This window comes from Hoplias malabaricus, chromosome 16 (genome assembly GCF_029633855.1).
Source record: "Hoplias malabaricus isolate fHopMal1 chromosome 16, fHopMal1.hap1, whole genome shotgun sequence".
Lineage (NCBI taxonomy): Eukaryota > Metazoa > Chordata > Actinopteri > Characiformes > Erythrinidae > Hoplias > Hoplias malabaricus.
In genome coordinates, this window is record NC_089815.1 from 24787370 (window position 1) to 24807135 (window position 19766).

At 42.0% G+C, this 19766-nt stretch overlaps 1 protein-coding gene across 3 annotated transcripts in view; it reads right to left on the minus strand.

Annotated features, from left to right (window-relative positions):
• palm1a (paralemmin 1a) overlaps positions 1-17114 on the minus strand; it is a 33618-nt gene extending 16504 nt beyond the window's left edge. Inside the window, exons 1-3 of one of the 3 annotated variants that reach the window (XM_066647403.1) lie at positions 16813-17114; positions 5725-5770; positions 4696-4776 (exon numbers count right to left, since the gene is read on the minus strand). In XM_066647403.1, coding sequence (XP_066503500.1) covers positions 4696-4776; positions 5725-5769 — 126 coding nt within the window. In that variant the 5' untranslated portion in view covers position 5770; positions 16813-17114. Of the gene's footprint in view, positions 1-4695; positions 4777-5724; positions 5771-6259; positions 6404-16812 lie in introns of those variants that run through there. The other 2 variants (XM_066647402.1, XM_066647404.1) reach the window with 2 other exon arrangements.
• Between the last annotated feature and the right edge of the window lie 2652 nt (positions 17115-19766).

A 19766-nucleotide genomic window follows, 5' to 3' on the forward strand; every position in this document is an offset into this window, starting at 1 on the left:
TGAAGCCTAAGAAACCTTCATATGACTGGACAAGATGTCCACAGCTTACAAAGACTGCAGTAGGTTACACCTCATTTACTCATCACTGTGGTCTGTGAAACCAGTATTACACAAACCAATATACTGATTTACACGGCTGCATAACTCTACAAACTAAGACTGACTCCAACCAAAAGCCCCAGACTGTTTGATTCTAGGCATTTCCACATGATAAAAAAAACAATGGGGGTAATTAAAAGTGAGGGCCCAGAATTCTGCAATAGACGGTTATTTTCTGAAGCAGTTTCTGCCACAAAAATGTCAGAGCAAATATTAAAACTGTCACATGATCCTCCAAACAGAAAACAGAAACCAATGCACATACAATGGAATATTTGCTCAATCAAAGAGAGTTGTATGTGTTGGCCAGAGGTCAGCCCCTGGAGGCTTCTTGGCATAATACACAATGCCTTGCAGGCCATGGACATTCCTGCCTCTCCCAGCTGTTCCCGATCAAGATCTGCTTCCCTGCAGCCGGCCCGTAACACATCTCTTAGAGCAACATACAATATTGTGATTTATAAGCGACACTTCTTGTTCTTGGATAAATATAACTGCGTCCTAAGACCTAGAGTAATGTCACATAACTGACACAGCACAAAACAGCAAAGCTGGTCCCATTTGTGCAGAATGTTTTAAAAAGAAATTGGGCCGGGACATTGATAAATATAATAATGACCACAGTTTCAGTATTATTCCAGCAACACTTGACAATCTAATATTGAAACTTCTATTGCACTTTCATGTACAATAAAATGTATATACAACGAAAGTTACGGCCTTAAAGGCTAAGCACCAGCGATATGAAAGTGTCAAACAAATAAATAGTGGAATTTGAGTTCCTAACTTGTGTTTATTGATAGTCAGAAAACATGTTATTTCTTACTAATTCAAGAAATAAGGTTTAACCCCCCCCCCCCCCCATATGTGACGTAGATGGTGGAAAACAACTCTAGAAGTCGCACTTAATTTAATGCAAAATGAGGAAAAGGTGTGTTGTTTTTGGCTGCAATCATTCAATGTACAGTGGGACATCTGTGAACAAATGGCCCAAAGATCCCAAAATATCCTGAAAATTGACTAAACTTGTCAACTTTAAACGGGCACTTTGGAAAGGACCATCCGCTCACTCTGTTATCTGTAGCTCATTTCACTGGCGCTTTTCCAACAATATGGGCATGTAAGGACACCAACGAAAGGTGTTCAAGAGCCTCTGTAACATGGAGGTAAACAGAGTAAGGACACTCACTTCGCCTGTTTTAGTTGGTGTTAGTTAACGTTAGCTTGACTCGCTAAACTCGGTGGCTCAGATTATACTCGAGTACGTAGCTGCATTACGGAGGTTTATAGTGAATTCGAGTTCGACTTCGATCACATTTACAAGAATAACGGTACCTCTAAATTTGAGTTTAGCTTATTGCTAGGCTATTGTCATGAATAATGTTGGTTATTTAGCTAGATAATAGCTAAATAGATAATAGATAATAGCTAAAGCTAGATCATAACAGTCAGTTATAACGGTGTTTTACCGCGGCGTTGTTCAGCTGTTGTCCACCAGTGACGTCACGGTTGCGTTCAAGAATTTCCGTAGCGAGCTCGGGTTTTTCCATCAATTTAATAAAATTGTCAGTTTTAAAGCAAATTAAGCTGCTGTTTTCATTTTAATTCATACTTATAAATGTCAGTAACTATAATAATGTGAAATATTCATGGAGGTCCATTAAGTGGTGCTAATTTAAATGTTCTGTTGAATTTCTATGTGAATAAGTTCAAATTATAAAATAAGCATTATGTTCTCAAAACATTCCCACCATTTAATTTTTCATTCACATTAAACTTCTTTGATTTACCACTGGCTAAAAAACGAACAGGTGTCTTGTAACACCTAACATGGCAACTGAATCACAGAAAGTCCCGCCTTCAAGATAAACAGCCTTGCTGTTAAAGATATACACATTAAAAATGCCCCCTCGCTGTCCTCTTGTTGTGGACATATGCACAAGTGCATAACCCTTTAGTGTAAATAAAGCAAAAGTGTTCTTTTTTTAATGCTATTCTTTTCAGCTTGTCTCTGCAATCTGAAAAATGTATTGGAAACAATATCTCAGCCAAAAGGTTTCAATTATAAACTTCACTTCCCATTCAGAAATATAGGAGCCTGGTTTTGCATGACTTGCAGTACCAGCCTGGAGGCAGTGCCAAAATGGCTGCCGAGGGGATAGACTTGAATTTATGGACTGTGTTGATTAAGAGTCTGATTTTAGGGGGTCTAAAATTTGATTATATTCTATAACTGGGGCTGATACATTTTTCTTTTACTTTTCATCAGTTTTCAACATAGAAAAAAAGGTTTACTGTCATTTAGTGCCATTGTGAGTTGGAGGCAGGATCTCAATATCGGCCAAAATTATCAGGCCCAAGTGCAATGGTTCTCTCTCTCTCTCTCTCTCTCTCTCTCTCTCTCTCTCTCCCAAACACACACATCCTCCAGCACTGATACAATGAGAACTAAAATAGATGACAAAGCATCATAAACTCACCATATGCATCCGGTGCCTGGCTATTGTTCTAAAATGGTAAAATAGCCAAAGAAAAAAAAAGCTTTTCCCCAACAGATCACTGACAGAACATGATCAGGGTCTGTTTAAAAGCCCACAGACCAGTGTCTTACACCACACCACCAATCAGGCCAGTGCAGGCCAGTGAGCTGCTTTGCATCCTGCATTAACCCTGGGAAACTGGTCTTCCTTTAATCTTAGACTTATTTACCAGCATTTCACAACAGATGAACCAGTGAGTCCTGAATACATCAGCAGTACAGCCAGCTGAGAAACCCCTGGTGAATTACATCCACCCTCTGCTACTTTATTACACATTCATTATTTAGGCTGTTTTAAGCTGAAGTAAACTGTAGTTTGAGTAAAGTACCCAATCAGAACTTGTATTTACACAAACACACACATATACATACTGTATGTGTAAATATCTGAGACATCACTGCTTTAAAGAGCTCTGTAATGTGTTCTAATATCTTATATATTTCAACATAGCACAGACGAATGAGCTATAATTCAGTTTAAGTCTCACAGTGGCCCCTCTATCTTAAAAAAAGCCATTCTCTATTCACTAAGTATCCCTCGCTCTTTCTCTGCCTCTCACTCTCTCTCTTTCTCTCTCTCTCCCTCTCTCTCTCCCCATTTTGCTGACTACGAATGCAAGCTCCATGGAAACTGCTAATGGAGAGTTTTGGATCTTCTCTCTGGCTAACGCAGCAAAATTCCCCCTTCAGTGGAGCACCTCTTTAAAGTTTGATCAGTGGAAAAACGCCTTTTAACAAAGGGAAAATCTGTAGCTGAGTTATGTTTGAAATGATACCAACATTTTGCTGTTGCAAAGAAAGCTCAGCTCAGGACAGGTTTCATTACAGCAGAATGTACTTAAGAAGTGTTCGTAGGTTCTTAAGTGCCCTTAGGTAAGAGAACGTAATATCCAAGTCACTTAACTGGTCTGTTAAAAACAATGCCCAAAAAAAAAAGTTAAAAAGTTAACTCTGAATAAAATGACCATGAAAAGTCCTCTGGACCTCAAAAGACTTTCAAAAAACCCAGAGGCACCAAAACTACGGGACATCAAGGCCTATTTAGTGAGAGGAAGCTTTGTGCCCCCCCCCCCCCTTGCACAAAACAGGATGTCCTATCACCCCACTCCCAAAAACAGTTTCTTCTTCTTCCTGTGTGTGAGGGATGAGTGTCCTTGGCTGAGGCTTGTACCTCTGCAACACTTTCACATTGAGATGCCCCAAAACTGCAGCTCAATTCCCGTTGATCCCATAGGACTCCCCTGCTGTGCCCAACCCGGAGAGCTCCCCCAACTCCCTAAAACTTTCATGACTTGCCTCAGTTCCCCCTGCCGTTAGTAGAAACACTGCCAAAATAGCAGACCATTTACTGGCACAGGACGAAAGGCCCAGCAAACAGCGCAGCCCTCATGAATAAGTGAAAGCAAAGCAAGTAAACATCATCGATAATAATACTTGGGCTTTGGCTCTAGAGACATTTACAGACACTGAGCTCCACATCTTACCCTGCTGCCTACCTTTCATATGTTCGCCATCACCAATGACATGAAAGCTATTTTCACACACATTTCCAGACACCCCTAATAACGAGAGTGTTCGGTTATTTTAAGGTTTACCCACTGCCGACACAGCTGTTCAGTTCCACACAGCTTGTATCACCTCCACAGGAAAGGGTTGGGACGGTTTGAAGCTTTCAATCAGCAGGAAAATTGGGGGCGGGGACAGTGAAGGTACAACAGGGCTTTTCTTGAGCAAAGCACCTAACCTAACAACTCCTCCCTGGGCACTGGGATTGCTGCCTGTAGCTTTGTGTGTGTGTGTCTGTGTTCGCTGCCACAAATGGGTTAAATGTGGAGCTACAGTTACATTGTATTGTTGTGCACTGACAATAAAAGCACATTTTACATTTAAAATAGCAGGTAGCTGCACGAGCCCAAGGCCACCCTGCCCACTGCTGTGTCAGCCAGAGAAATAAAAGGGCCCCAGCACTGAGCTGTGGAGCACTGGATCTGCACTCTGTGGCGTGATGGAGCTCCATATGTTACCTCAGAGATGACCTGGTGTGGCTGTTGTCTTACCTTGAGGTGCTGTAGCTGTCTGCGGTCGTCCTCCAGCTGCCGCTTCTTGTTCTCGATCTCTGTTTGTTTCTTTCTCTTCTCCTGAGAACAAAACACATCATAACTGAGAATTTGTATTCCACAGTAATGTATTAATATTATATTTCCAAGAATATGAAAATTGGTCAGTCTGTGTATTTCAAATAGGAGAAAATTCTTTGCTTGTATTGTGCAGGCATCTTTGTTGCTTCCAGATCAATATAGTTAGGGTGCATTATGTCCTTTGGGTTCCTTCCTGTTGAGGAGGATGGAGTTGGGGGCTATGGGTTTATAATTGCATGCGTGGGTGTGTATACACACTTTAGGGTGGGCCTGAGAAAAACATCACATAAAGGAGCAGGGGTCCTCCCTCTGGCAACAGGGAGAAGGTTGGGGAGTCTGAAACGTGACTTTGTACACAGCACTTATATACTGTTTACTCACTGTTAGACCTAAAAGAGGCCTGGTACTTCTACTTTGTCCAGGAAGAGCTTTACTGACCAGAGATCAGCCTTGTTTCAAAACACAGCTGAAAAAAATTGCTAAAAACTAATGATCAACCAAAAAAAGTATTTCTTTTAAAGGTTCATTCATGAGTCTTCAGTGGTGTTTTTTTAGGATTTCAGGACTGGACATAATTTGGCGTCAACAGCAGAATCAGCTGATTATTAATGGGTGCGACATCATTTTCTGCTTTCTGGACGTTATATACCAGAGTCACTGTAAACCTGAGGTAAAAGTAAAAGATTTTTTTGGGTGGGTCCTATTCTTGTCAAAGACTTGCTCAATGACCAGTGATTAACTCCATCCCACTCTTATGTCAATGTGAGCCAGAACTCAAGCTAGTTAGTTTTTTGGACCTGATTGTAAGACATGTTTTGGCAGAATGGCTGTTTGGAGCAAGGGGGACTTGTGTAAATCTGATTTTTCTTCAGAGATTATGTTCTGTGATTCCGCGAGAGGAGCTGCAGTCCGGGGCCTGGGAACATGTGGCATTAGCTTCGGACTTACTGCTATGGCCTGGAGCCTCTCCTGCTGTGCCAATGCTTCAGACATCCTGAGAGAGAGAGAGAGAGAGAGAGAGAGAGAATATGAGTGAGATACATCTTTCAGGAAGACAAAGAAGTTGGAAGGAAGCTGCGTTTCTTTCACTAAAGCGAGTTGCTGTGTTTTCACTCCAGTATCCGGAGTTTCTGTGCATTTTCAGTTGAAACTGAACACTGTGAATGGGGAGGCTTTCAGATCCTTCCCTTTTGTCTCACATCAGTGCAGTTTATGTTCACATTTGCACCCACAAAACACACATTACCACCAGTTCCCATAGTTTCTTTATTCTTTCCCTTGGCGTGTAACGAGGAACGAGCCTGTGCTGCGGTGCTCCAGACTCCTCGCTCTTTTTCTGTGGTAATTTCATCCGTACGGCAACAAATGGTGGAAAAGATTTACGGTCCCGTCGTCTTCCACAGCCCAGATGTTCGTCCTGTATGTAAGACCTCTACCAAAAGCTCTATGACATTTAATCCAGATTCCAAGCAGTGTTACTTACGTCCAAATCACTTCCAGCTCTACGTAGAAGCAGAAAAAGCCAGGAAATATAGTGGAGAACTGTAGCCAAGTGCTAACAGCCAAGTTAAGATGGCACATTCCATTAGAGAGAGAAAGAAAACACTAATCTGGACTAAAGGTAACAGGATGGACTCTCGTGAGAGTTTAATCAAAGCTTTTTGTTGAGTAAGCAAAGGCTCAGCTCTGGAGGAAACTGCAGTAATTCTTCCAGCATTTGAACAAATCTCATTTTACAAAGAGGCATCACTAACAACTCAAAACACACTCCAGTAAGCCCCACCTCTGGCTTCTCACCACTGGATATTAACAGAGGATAAGTCAGCCCTAATCTGAGACCGAATCCGGCAACTCAAACACTTGAGATAATATACAACTTGTGTGTCATGATATAATCCTTGTTTCCGTGTTTCCCAACCTCCTGTCCTACACTTATTGTCAGAGTTAAGCCATATTCTGTTTACAGTTTCTCTAAGTACATGAGGATATTATTTTAAAATATCCTCTGATATTTCTGACAACAGAACTGAAGCAGCTGCACATGCTCAGTGCCAAGAGTTAGTCAGAATGGCATCTAAAGCCCCTCAGTATTGGGCTGGGAAGCAGTGGATCGGCGTTCTCTGCAGTGATAGAGCTTCATCCAGTATTTATACATATTTCAACTTGATTCTATTTACATAGCAGTTTTATAAGCACGCAGTGTACACAAAAGTGCAATACAGCAGTTAATAAACAAAAGCAAAGTCATAAAAGCTCTAAATATAGATGAATTATAGACTGTATTAAAGAATACAGGTACTTTCATAAGCCAGTGAATTAAAGTGCGGCAGCGCCGCCCTGTTGTCCAACAGCTCCACACTCTTGGGGTCACGACTAAAACGGCCCGATCTCCTTTCTGCTTAAATCTGGATGGTGGGAGAGTGAGGAATAGCTGAGAAGAATATCTTAAGACTCTGGGAGTCTCAGAGACACAGTGTATATCCTGGATACAGAATGGCCTTTTAGATTCATTCATTCATTATCTGTAACCCTTATCCAGTTCAGGGTCGCGGTGGGTCCAGAGCCTACCTGGAATCAATGGGTGCAAGGCAGGAATACACCCTGGAGGGGGCACCAGTCCTTCACAGGGCAACACACACTCACACACTCACACCTACGGACACTTTTGAGTCGCCAAGCCACCTACCAACGTGTGTTTTTGGACTGTGGGAGGAAACCGGCGCACCCGGAGGAAATTGTGCTCTGCAAGCTACCACAGGGCATTTAAACTCTGGCCTTTTGCACCAAACTACCAGGGGCAATTGCGGTGTGATGGTACGATACAATGCAATACCATCCAACCCCCTCAACCCAGAACTAAACACTTAATAACTGACCGCGCTTAGGTACTCATGGAGTTTTACCATTCCACATCCTCACAGATGTATTCCAATATTACTGTAGAGACTTCTCTTAAGAGTAGAAGCTATTGGACAAGCGGGTTTCCATAAACCTTTGTCCATATAGTGTGGCTAGATCAGAGCAAGGTAAAACACCAACACACCAGAGGGTCTCCAGATCCAGTGTTAGGGTATTAATGGATTAAGGACAGCAAACAAAACTGATCCCAGATCTGAAGCATGACACTCTATGGGTCTAACGATGACAGACACATGTCCCACCCTCTCACTTCTCTGTAAGGGACAGGCGTACGTTTCCTAAAAGATCCCACACCGTCTGCCTGACCCCTGGATTCCAACCTCACTCCCAAGGACGAGGGTCTGAGCTTTTGAAAGATGAGGAGGTGTGCCACGAGGGAAAAGAGGAATGCCTGGATTCTGCCCCTGCCCTGCCCCTTTCCCTGACACCCTGCAGACTGCCATGTGTTTCCCATCTTAACATGGCCCCCCCCTCGCTCTCAGCACCCCTCCGCATATAACACACACCACTTGTACAAACAGGAGACAGGAGTGAATGAGTGTGGAGTAGAAGAAAGCAGTACGGCACTATTCTCGGTATGCTGTCGTCCTGCTGCAGCATCCAAATCTGTGCCCCGTCTTTATTTAACACCCCCCTGCACCCCCCCCCCCATGGCCTGTATACTTTGAAATCCTCTACATAAATTTTGCCTAATCCCTGACTCTAAGGTTCAATTCCTTATTGTATCGTTGCATAGATCCTCATGAACGTTCATTCATTCATCTTCTGTAACTGCTTCATCCTGACCAGAGTCGCGATGTGTCCCAAGCCTGCTCTTTGGGCATTGGGCATCAGGAACACACCCCAAACAGGGCACCAGTCCGTTACAGGGCATCACACACTCACCCAGTCACTTGGATCTTTGAACAACATAACACATTCAATCCACGTATCAGCATGTGTTTTTGGATTGTGGGAGGAAACCAGAACACCTGGAGGATACCCATACAGACACAGGGAAAACACCAACTCAACAGCCAACTCTTCACACACAGTGACTCAAAGCTAGGACTGAACCCAGGACCTCAAGACCCTGGAGCTTCGTAACTGTGACATTACTTATAACATTAGTAATTCATTCATTCATTCATTCATTCATTTATTTATTTATTTAAAAAGGTATCTTTGTATGGAGGCGTCACATGGCTCCAAGGACCTGGAGGTTGTGGGTTCTAGTCCCGCTCCGGGTGACTCTCTGTGAGGAGTGTGGTGTGTTCTCCCTGTGTCTGTGTGGGTTTCCTCTGGGTGACTGTCTGTGAGGAGTGTGGTGTGTTCTCCCTGTGTCTGTGTGGGTTTCCTTCGGGTGACTGTCTGTGAGGAGTGTGGTGTGTTCTCCCTGTGTCTGCGTGGGTTTCCTCCGGGTGACTGTCTGTGAGGTGTGTGGTGTGTTCTCCCTGTGTCCGTGTGGGTGTCCTCCCACTGTCCAAAAACACACGTTGGTAGGTGGATTGGAAACTCAAGAAGTGTCCATAGGTGTGAGTGAATGTTTGTCACCCTGTGAAGGACTGGTGGACCTGGTTCCTGCCTTGCACCCAGTGATTCCGGGTAGGCTCCGGACCCACCGCGACCCTGAACTGAATAAGTGGTTTCAGACAATGAATGAATGAATAATCTTTGTATGAGAGGCTCTTCATTCCTTGGTAGTGGAGACTAGATTTCAAATGACTTAGCATTGAATAAAAATAAAAGACCATTTTTAGCATCAATCCCAGTAGCCATCTGATCATAATCAGGTGCTAGGGGTCAGTGCCACACTAAGCTGTGCCTTGCCAGTACAGAACACGAACACACACACACACACACACTGGCAGGGGGCGTCCACTCAGCATTTTTCACTCATGGGATGACACGACAGGATGCAGCACAAAACGCTGCAGAGCTCGGCCCACCGGCTCAATAAAGCTCTCAGCTGCTACAGCAAAAACAGCGGCCCTTACAAAGACCACCACACTCAAAACCCCAGCGGCTAACAGGCCACAGCACCGGTCAGTCTCTGCAGCAGTGTGGTCAGGGTTAGTGGGTCAGAGTAGCCGCAGCGTATATTACATAACCTCACATTGTCACTGGCTTGGTCAACGTCTTGGCCCGAACCTGATCCTATGAGAGACAGTCAGCTGCAGACTCCCAGCCATTCAGGAAATGAAGATCATATGTCTCACAGCGTCCAAACACTAATTCCCAGCCGTCGCATGCTCATTAACTACAACCAGCACAAACAATGACCAGGTCTCAGGGCTACTCCGGCCCTCAGGCACAGAGAGGTCATGCCACTATCACAATACTGAACTGACTGACAGATTGTTTAAGTGTGGTATCAGAGTTGATTTTCCTTGTTTTGTGGATGCTACATTTTTATTTTTCTGTTTTTATGTTTCCATGAATATGATAAATAACGTAATACATAAACTTTCATTATTAAAATTCAGAATATTACAACATAAATACAACCAGGAATGTACAATACCAAGTTTCTTACGTTTCTTAAGGTATTTTGGAGCATTTCTATTGGTTCATCAATGTAAAAAATAACTGTAAATGTCATTTTTAAAAATGAAGATCTGTGGTTTTCTTCCTACAACGATGATAAAATGTGCAGCTCTTCTACCTTCTCAGTCTTTCCACATGTGTCTGAGCTGTTTTCCCTCTGGTAGATTTTGATATTCATAGACATTTCACCACAAGAAGATTAGAAATATCACTAAAAGTGCTTGTCCTTGAATAAGGCCGTCTATGAAATATGTTGTGTCTCAAAAAGTGTCTGTTGTTTTCCAGAGGATAAGCTTCCTGTCTCTGAATGGATATTTTTAATGCCAGTGAGTCTCTGTTCTAAATGGACTTTGTTTTTTTGTTTTTCCTCACACATGTAAATTTAGCGCAGTAATCAGACGCTGACTCTCCACACGTCTAGCCCAACAACAGCAGGACCTCAAGGCCAGTGTGGACTTCAGTTCACTACCCCATTGTTCATGTCTCATATTAGGGCCTGATCGATATCAAAATTTTGATTTTAAGAAGCTAAGCATGTTGTGGACATATACAATATTTTTATTTGGTTTGGATGAATTCGAGATTCTGTACTAACTCATTTTGTACGTTTATGAGATCATAATTGTTTCCTGTGTCTTGTCACTCGGGCTGAATATCTTGAGTGCTAATAGCGCCCTCTTGTTGTGCATTTTCAGCCTGCTAAACATGTCTTTACAATAACGTATGGATCCATTGTTTATCTTCCAAACTGTGAACCCAACATGGAAGAAGTGATTGTAACCTTAACAGGAAGCCACCAAAAATGAATTAACAAATTGTAGTAAATGAGCTTTTTAAATAATGCTAACATATATGCAAAGCTAGCTGTGTTATCCCTCCTGGGGCTATTGTTTTGCAAACAGTTCTGATATCCAGCACTAGGCTAATTCATTTCCGCCGGTTGAAAATGGCAGATAATTCAAAACACTTCATGAACATTACGTCTCTGGCCATGCAGAAAAAAAATAACAAAACAGAACATTATTCTCCAGTACTTTTATGGTTTCAAGCATTTTTTAAATTAACAACATCTTCCACCAATTAAGGTCCAATCGAAACTTTGTCACTGTCAGAGTCAGGCCCAGGGAAAGCTGGAATTCAAAGCATTTTTCTTGCCTTTAGAAATAATCTCAAACACGCAATGAGCTAAAACAGATGTATTTCCACTCGACTGAGAAGCACTTCACGCTGGACTCCGACCTGAACATTGCCTTCTTTCCTGCTTTCACAGTTCCATCATTTCATGCCTTTCAGCAGATTTCAGTGAGACGGCTGCTCTGAGCCTGGTGAGGAAGAGTATGCTGAGAGCTGGAGGAAAGAAAGTACAAGTGACAAAGAGTGGCTTTGAAAAGCTCATGATGCTCCCTCTAAGCTGGGAGGGAGCTTTAAGACACCGTGCCAAATTTGGTCCTTAAAACTAAACTGTCACTGAGATATGTTAGAGCGCCCATCTCAAAGACTTTTCACACCATTTATCCATATTAGCTGTCAACGTTTTAAAACAACATACACTCTCCAGTCTATGTCTTCTGAATAGTTTGCTACAAACTCTGCTACAAATCTACTGCCATTTGTGATTCCTTCTGCCTCGTCAGCTGACAGCAGTTTAGTCTAATCCACTCTTTTTTTAAAGTAATAAGGTGTGTTTTGGGAGCTACTTTTTTTAATGCAGCAATAGATAATGGAAGTTTAAACATAGTCATGTAAAAATTAAAGATCACAGTTTTTGTTACAAAACTTAATTTTTTTTAAAGTAAAGAAAATACAGGCAAAATAAATGAAGGACATGGCCCCATTAATATGACCCATATCAATCCTGCGTTAATAGCTCAATGTATGAGACTTGAAAGAGGGTTCTGTATCAAAGCACAAACTGGAAGCCAAAAAGAGCCCTGTTTTTTTTGCTCATGTTTTACAAGCACCTCAAACTGTAGCAGCTCTTAAACCAGCCCCATTAACAGCAACAATACTGCAAGCACCAATAAAAAAGCACCACCCAGCTCATTTCCTTACTATGTGCTAGCTTTAGCCACACATCAAAATGTCCACTAAACACAGGCTAAGTCAATCAGAACACTGCTCCCTATGTGGAGAAGCTGATTGAAGATAAGCTGTGTAATGGCAGAGAAATTTACTGGGCTGGAGCAGCACCTTGTAATGGGCCAGAGTCAATCTGGTTAATTCTGGTAAATCTTAATTTTTTTAAAATATTATTATATCTCTTTGGACAATTGAAAGTAAACAGTAAGGATGAATGTATACTTCCAAACATTCAAACAGAATACCCTCTTACTAAGCATATAGCTCCTAAGCTAGTCAGAAAAGGCAGGTGTTGTCGAAAATGCTAATACCATTTAGCACTGAAGCTACCTGTTACCTCAGGTTACATGTGGTAAATTATGATGTTTTCAACACTCATACCAACCTAACAAATGTTGATTTGACTTAAATGAGCTGCAGCTATCAGCTTAAGCTAAGCTTTTGTGAACTAAATGGCATTGACCAATTAGCACAACCTCAGTTAAGATCAGGATGTAGTTAGAGAGGACTGATCTAGTGTTTGTTAGCAATATTAGCATTGTAGCTTAAGCTCCAAATCATGGAAGCAACCATGTATGAGGTAAAAATGTGTTATGAGCCATAAAAATATTCACATAATACATCTTTTTTTTTTCTTAAAGGCAATAAGACATATTAGACAGGGTCATTTTAAGAGAGTTTAGTTATCATGCATCAGATGGTTAACATGTTCCCTGCACAATATTAATATCAGTAACCCGATCAATATCTGCTCTCACCTGCCATGACCAGGGGTTGCAGTGAAGAAAATGAGGTTAAAAAGAAGTGAAGAAACTGAGGCAAAGCCAGCAGCTGTGTTTCATCAATGCTTTATAAACAACCACTAGCTGTTTTTTCTGCATATTACTGTGTTCAGAAATATTTGTGTGAATACAACTAAAAGCTCTGTTGTAGGGAAACTTCACAATTTATGATTGTTTACAGGGGTGGTGAAAAGAACAAGAAAACCATTGGCCTCAAAAACTCCTTCACAGTAAGGTAATACATAAAACGGTCAGAGATACACAACAATACCCTTAAATACATTTTTGGGCTAGTGTTTTTGCTTAATTCCACCATATAATTACATAATTACATACCATAATTAACATTACATATAAACATCATGAATAGTTTTGCTGGTCTTTTGGATACTAACTAAAATGGCTATGTATGCATTACAGATCCTTGGTTCTTATCACCACCACTGTAAAGGAGTCTGAGTCTAAGTTTCTCTACAATGGACCATTCACACTCAGCTTCTTTGAATTAGTTTCTTTCAATGATTGGGTTATTCAGCTATTTTTAAAATATGAATGGAATTCTGCTTTAAAAATAGGGGCCAATGGGCATATGACATGAGATGCATACTTGTCTATGTACGTGAAGAAGCTAATGCATCATATGACTGTCCACCAGCTTGCCTGGAGTTTTTTTCCATAGGCGCTCATTGAGTCATCCTTCTTTGATGACTGCTAGTTAGCATGCTAAACCCTGACACCACATAGTACCCCATTAAATGTCAAACTGGTGCCCTGTTCCAGGACCCTGTGAATAACAGGACTCCCACTGACCACTAGTCACTGCACAGGAACAGCAACACAGCCCTGGGCATAAACTAATAGACCTTCCACCCACTGATTTATACGCCTATTGAAGACTGCATATGCCTGCAGGCTACACACTGCGGGGTGACCTTGGTGCAGGAGCAGACATGGAACCAGTAGTCTAACACAGCCATAACCTTCCTTTGCTTTAGAAAGATGGACCATGGAAACCTATCAGCCTTAGACAGAGATAGACTGTGGCTTCTAGTATGTGACAAATATACAGACGTCATAACCACAGGCTATTCACGTCTACCGCCAAACGAGTGTACACCATATACAGGTTTATATACTATTGCTGTCCAAGAAAAAAACAAAAAGCTGCAACATGAGCACACAAATCCAACAAAAGACCAATTGTTACTTGTTTTTATCAGCTTGTCTATATTTCCCATGCAAATGTTACAAAGTTCAGTTATACAAGTACAGAAATTCACATGAAGAGAGACCACTGAATTCAACGTTTTATTTATGTGACCATTCAAAGTGTTGGCCTCAAAACCATTCACTGAAGTGGAAGAATGCTGTTAGTTTCTATGGAGACCCCACCCATAAATCACATCCAAAAAAACAAAAGCCATACAACATGAGTGGGAGCGCACAAACAGCTCACTTAACCCTCTTGCAAATGACAAACAACAGTAAAGAACATTATCAGCACACAACACTGTTACAAGCCATTGGCTTCAACTCAGTATACCATTAAAATCCACAGTTTTGAAATCAGGAAAGCTAACAAGGTTTTGATTTGCTTCACCCCAACATAGCCTACTTGTTAGCCACAAATATACACAGAGCAATCTTGTTGAGCCTAAGCTTACCATGTTCAACGCCAAGCATGGGTTAAATGGGTATAAACCTTCAAACTCTGCCTGCAGAGCGGTAGATCCGTATTCACTCTCCAATACCACTAGGAAGGGTGGCATTAATCCAGAACAAATCATCTAACATTAGTACCTGACCTCACCCGTGTTCCTGAACGTAATCCATACTCACAGCAGTGTTCCTGTCTTTCTGTTAGGAAGCATGGAAAGGTAACAACTGTTTCAATGGCTGGAGTGATTATTAGAATTACAGTTCGTCTTATAGAAAATCATTGGCAATGATGTGGCAAAGCTGCCATTTAAGTGTAATTCTCCCAAGAGAACAGTATGCACCAGGAGTTCAGTGACCTAAGAAGCCGATATGGCTTCTTGGTGACACTGTAGAAGGCTGTAGCAAGTGGAAGAAACTGTCCTAATGCACTAAAGCCCCAGTAACCACCTCAGTCCATTCACTCTCCAATAGTCGCTCCAGGAATCTCAATCCAAGGCCCTGCCCATATCAGATAGCACATGCCTCTCTGTTACTGATGGGAATACTCAGGACTCTGGCTGATATCCACACTAGCCATAAATGACCATCATAATCACTCAGACAGCAGTAGACACAACAGAGAAGATAAAGCGTGTGTGTTGTTTACCTCACATCTGGATTCAAAATAAGTTTACACTGTGGCTTAAAAGAATAAAATGCTTTACTTTTCTGACCAGCGTTCAGGACCGCAAACAGCCAAATCCTCAGCCACATCTTGATCAATGGCTTCTTGGACACCACTGGGATTTACAATGTTTGAGAGGATTATTTGGGACTGGTAGCAATGGACAAAAACATGAATTCTGTCAAAGGTTTGAGGCTGAAGAATGTGATGCTTTAGAGCTAAATATTCCATAACATAGCAGGTTTGTGTGGGAAGGCCTCTTTAAAAATCATTCCAACCCTCTCCTTTGAACTCCAGCATATTTGATGAAAGCTCCTACACTTAATTAACTAAACCTACACTAGAGATCAGACTGCACAAGCCCACCAGAGTAAACGTGATTTGGGGGGGGGGGGGGGGGCTCTTACTGTAAACACAGCCATGGGGTGCATTTCTTCTAAGCAGTGAATTACAAAAGATGTTAAAGTGTTAATAAGGGACTGGTTGACATTTGAGAAACATGCATGACCTCATCAGACCCCAGCAATGTTAGAGGCGCTCTCTGGCTATCAGGAAAATTGAAAATGACCCTAGCACTTTACACAAACTGCCACATTGAATATAATAACATGAAATGTTTATAATAACAATATTAATATACATTAATAAAGGTAAAAATCATCCCCTAAAAACCGGCTTAGGTTTAACTGGATTTGCACCTAAACACAGATCCGAGATTGTACAACTAATCACACTCTCTCTGCAATTACCCCTCTGCCACTCAATTACAGCTTATAAGCCCCACCCCCACAAATTGACAGGATTGGTTCCTCTGGTTTATGATGTAAGAAAATGGTGGTCTGAATTTGCTCATTTCAGACTGCAGTTTCAAAGCCAAAAATACTTTGCCCTGGCACTAACTGCTGATTTTGCTCACGATATGGCTTCTATTTTATCATTATTTGAGAATGCCCTTAAAGTTCACGGCTCACAGAGGCCTGAATATGAACCTGAGGATCATATTAACCCCTGCCTTTCTTAATGATGCCTTGCCTTTACTGCTACATCCATTAAAAACAATCTCAGCAAAAGCAGCTCCCCTCCGGAATCACACAAATCACCACATACACAACAACCATAGCTGACTGCTTTAACAGCGAAGGCGGCTCAAATCAATGGTCAAACCCGCAGCTGAACGGCAGGTAACGGGCGGATGAACTTGACTTCCAGGCCGGTCGTATTTTGCGTTCCACATTAAATGTCCGTACAATTACGGCCCGGCAATTCGCACGGGAAGCCAAGTTCATCCGGAGGAGAGTGTGGCTAATCGCAGGTGTGGCTCTAGAATGAAACTCGTTTGAAAACAATCCGCCTCCAAATGCACAAACACCGAGGCGAGCATAATCGAATAAAACAACACGGACTTACTCTGCAGTGTCCAGATCCTGCCCAACTGCTGCTGCCCAATATTAAAACGGCTTAGGTGGCTTTATAACGGTTCGTATGTGCGGTTTTGTCCCCTATGTGCCTTATCAAATGAGCAGCACCATGAGCGTGGGTCTGTGGGAGATCCCCCTCCTCAGAATGGATCAGAACCCAGCCGCAGTGAGGGAGCGCCGGTGAAATAGAGCCGTCCTCCCCCCGGTCCGCATGGACAGTGAGTGGGTCGCGTCCCTTTTGTCTGACACCGGGGATTCAGGGCGTATGTGTGGACCTCGGTGTTGATGTACGGGGCGTGTGTGTGTGTGTGTGTGTGTATGTGTGTGTTTCATCCGCCCTGCAGGTGATGAAAGGCGAGCTTTTGACGCCCCCTCATGGATCTGGAGAGGGCTTTATTTTTTTGGGAGAAACGAGACCTCGCTCAGAGGCAGCCTTTTATCGTAAAACGGTTCTTTAATGTTTGGATCAGAAAATATTATGGAGCAGTTCCACTTTTGAGGAGCACGTAGCGTTGGTGAATATCCTACTTAAGAAACAGCACTTATGTTGTTAGCATAGCAGTGATGCTAGAGAAGCTCCAATGCTGAACACAGCCAAAACTAGCATTTCTATTGAACATGCATGTTATCAGCACCACCCCCCCCCCCCCATCAAGTTGAATATTCAACTTGAAAATTAAAATGTTTTTTATAGATATTATATTGTTCGTACTCAAAAGTGTCCCATGAGTGAATGTGTAAGTGTGTGTCAGCCTGTGAAGGAATGCCGCCCCCTCCAGGCGGTGTTTTCCCGCCTTGTGCCCGCAGTGATTTCGAGAAGGTTCTGGACCCACCGCGACCCTGAATTGGATAAGCGGTTACGGACAATTAATTAAATAACTAATTGTTCAGCATTTATTAATTTATGTTCTATAAAATGACCAAAGTCAAACTTCAATTTGAAAAGCTGAGCTTTCCAAAATACTAGTCATCTTCAACGCCATGTTTGAAAGACCCCTGTAGTTTCTGTCTGAGGTAATTCTTCAGCTTTCACAACAAAAGCCACGTATAAATTAGCGTAGATCAGACGTTACATGGGTCATGGCTGGTTTGAAACTGGGTCCCAACAAATGCTCACTGCATGAGGCTCTAACAGCAAAATCTTTAACCCCTTCTGAATGGTTCAGAACCTGCACTCAAAATCTGACAGAGAGCACAAAAAATTTGCAAGTGCACAGGTTTTGAAAATTTTAGCTAGAGTAGTAAAAATCTTAGCATGTATTTATTTTGACCAAAAGGAACCAAACTTAATGAACAAAAACTTCTCCCACATTTTAAAAACATGGCTTTTGCGTTTTGACATTAAAATAATTTAGTTTAGTGACTTTAGTGAATTACTCGATAACGAGAACTTTCTTCTTCTTCTCATGATCTTCAGGAAATATTCAGGACATTTGTGTTGTATATTTAGGAGCTTGAAATACGTTGTAATGGTGAATGCTTTCAGGTAATGTTAAGTAAATGCTGATAGACACAAATGAAATATAGGTTTATCATAATAAACACAGGATGACCCATTTAATTTTCTGCCAACGAACAATGAATCTATGAATAAATAATTCACCAGAAATATTTCAGTTTCACCTCCTTAATGTAACGTGTATTTTTCTATTTTATTTCTTGCACTTTGTATCACTCACTAACGGGACATTTCTGTGGAGGGGCTCTCCACCTAGTGGTCACGTTTTGGAAGTGCACCTGTCTAGAAGGAGATGCTACTGTGCTACAATGCTATTTTTGCGGTTGAATGTCTGCCGCAGGAATAGTATCTGCTCTTCTGAGAAGGCTTTCCATGCATACAAACACATGAATGTTAGTGTGTTCATGTACAGATGTTTGATGAATGTTTCTGCCACTCCAAATCATCCTATTGGTACTGAATTGAGCTATTTTTCCAAAGATCACAGGTCCATAGCTGGGGGACTTTATATACTTCTGCATGACACCTGACACTGTGTCTGATCTTAAGCACCCATTCTGTTAGTAATGCTTTTCTACAGTGATTACAAAAGCTGCGTGCGCAGAAATGAATTCCTGTGTCAGTAATGTGTGCTCCTTACAATACAATTGTGTCACTCATTTAATATTAACTCACTGTACTCTAAATATGCCACTGCGGCACTGGTGAATCTCTAAGCTGCCTATAGTAGCTAATCAGAGGAGAACTAATATACATGTTACTCTTAAAGGTACAGTAACAGTGTCACGAATGATTTATGACTATTTGCACATAACACCATATATTATGAGTGCAACCCAGGGGGACAAAATAAATCACAAGAAGGCTTGTTGTATAGGGGTCCTTTAAGTCTCTAGTCCTATCATAAAACTGTCATATAGCAGGGCAAAGCACAGCCATAATCTGCCTGTAGTGTGTAGTGTAGGTTACATAAATCTGTGGACCTTACAGGCTGTTGTAAAAGCATTTAAATCAGCTGCTACAGTGCTAGTGGTGGCAGTCCCATTGATCCTGAGGCATAGCGTAATGTCTGGAAGCCATTATATAGACTACCCATAAGGCTGACTCTGTTGAGCAGCATTGCCTGCCGCTCTCACAGTGGCTAGTTCACAGCTGTGGGCCTTAAAGCAGAGGATGAAACAGTGAGCAATATCAAAGGCAGCGGTGAATTCATCCTGAGTTGCAATCCCATCAAAGGCCCTCCCACCCAACCACGATGAGGCTTTCCTCAAAAAACCTGCCTGCCCTCACACTGCTTGACATTTTAGTGCCTAGCTTTCCACTCAAATTTGTCGCAGTATGCTAGCACTGCAGTGGTAATCATAAACAGAAATGCCTTGAAGCATCTCAGGATACTCTACAGCAAAACTAGGCTAAAACGTACTGACAGAGATAATCAACAGCCTCAATCCATGTCCATAAATAGGCATCATGCATAAACAGGT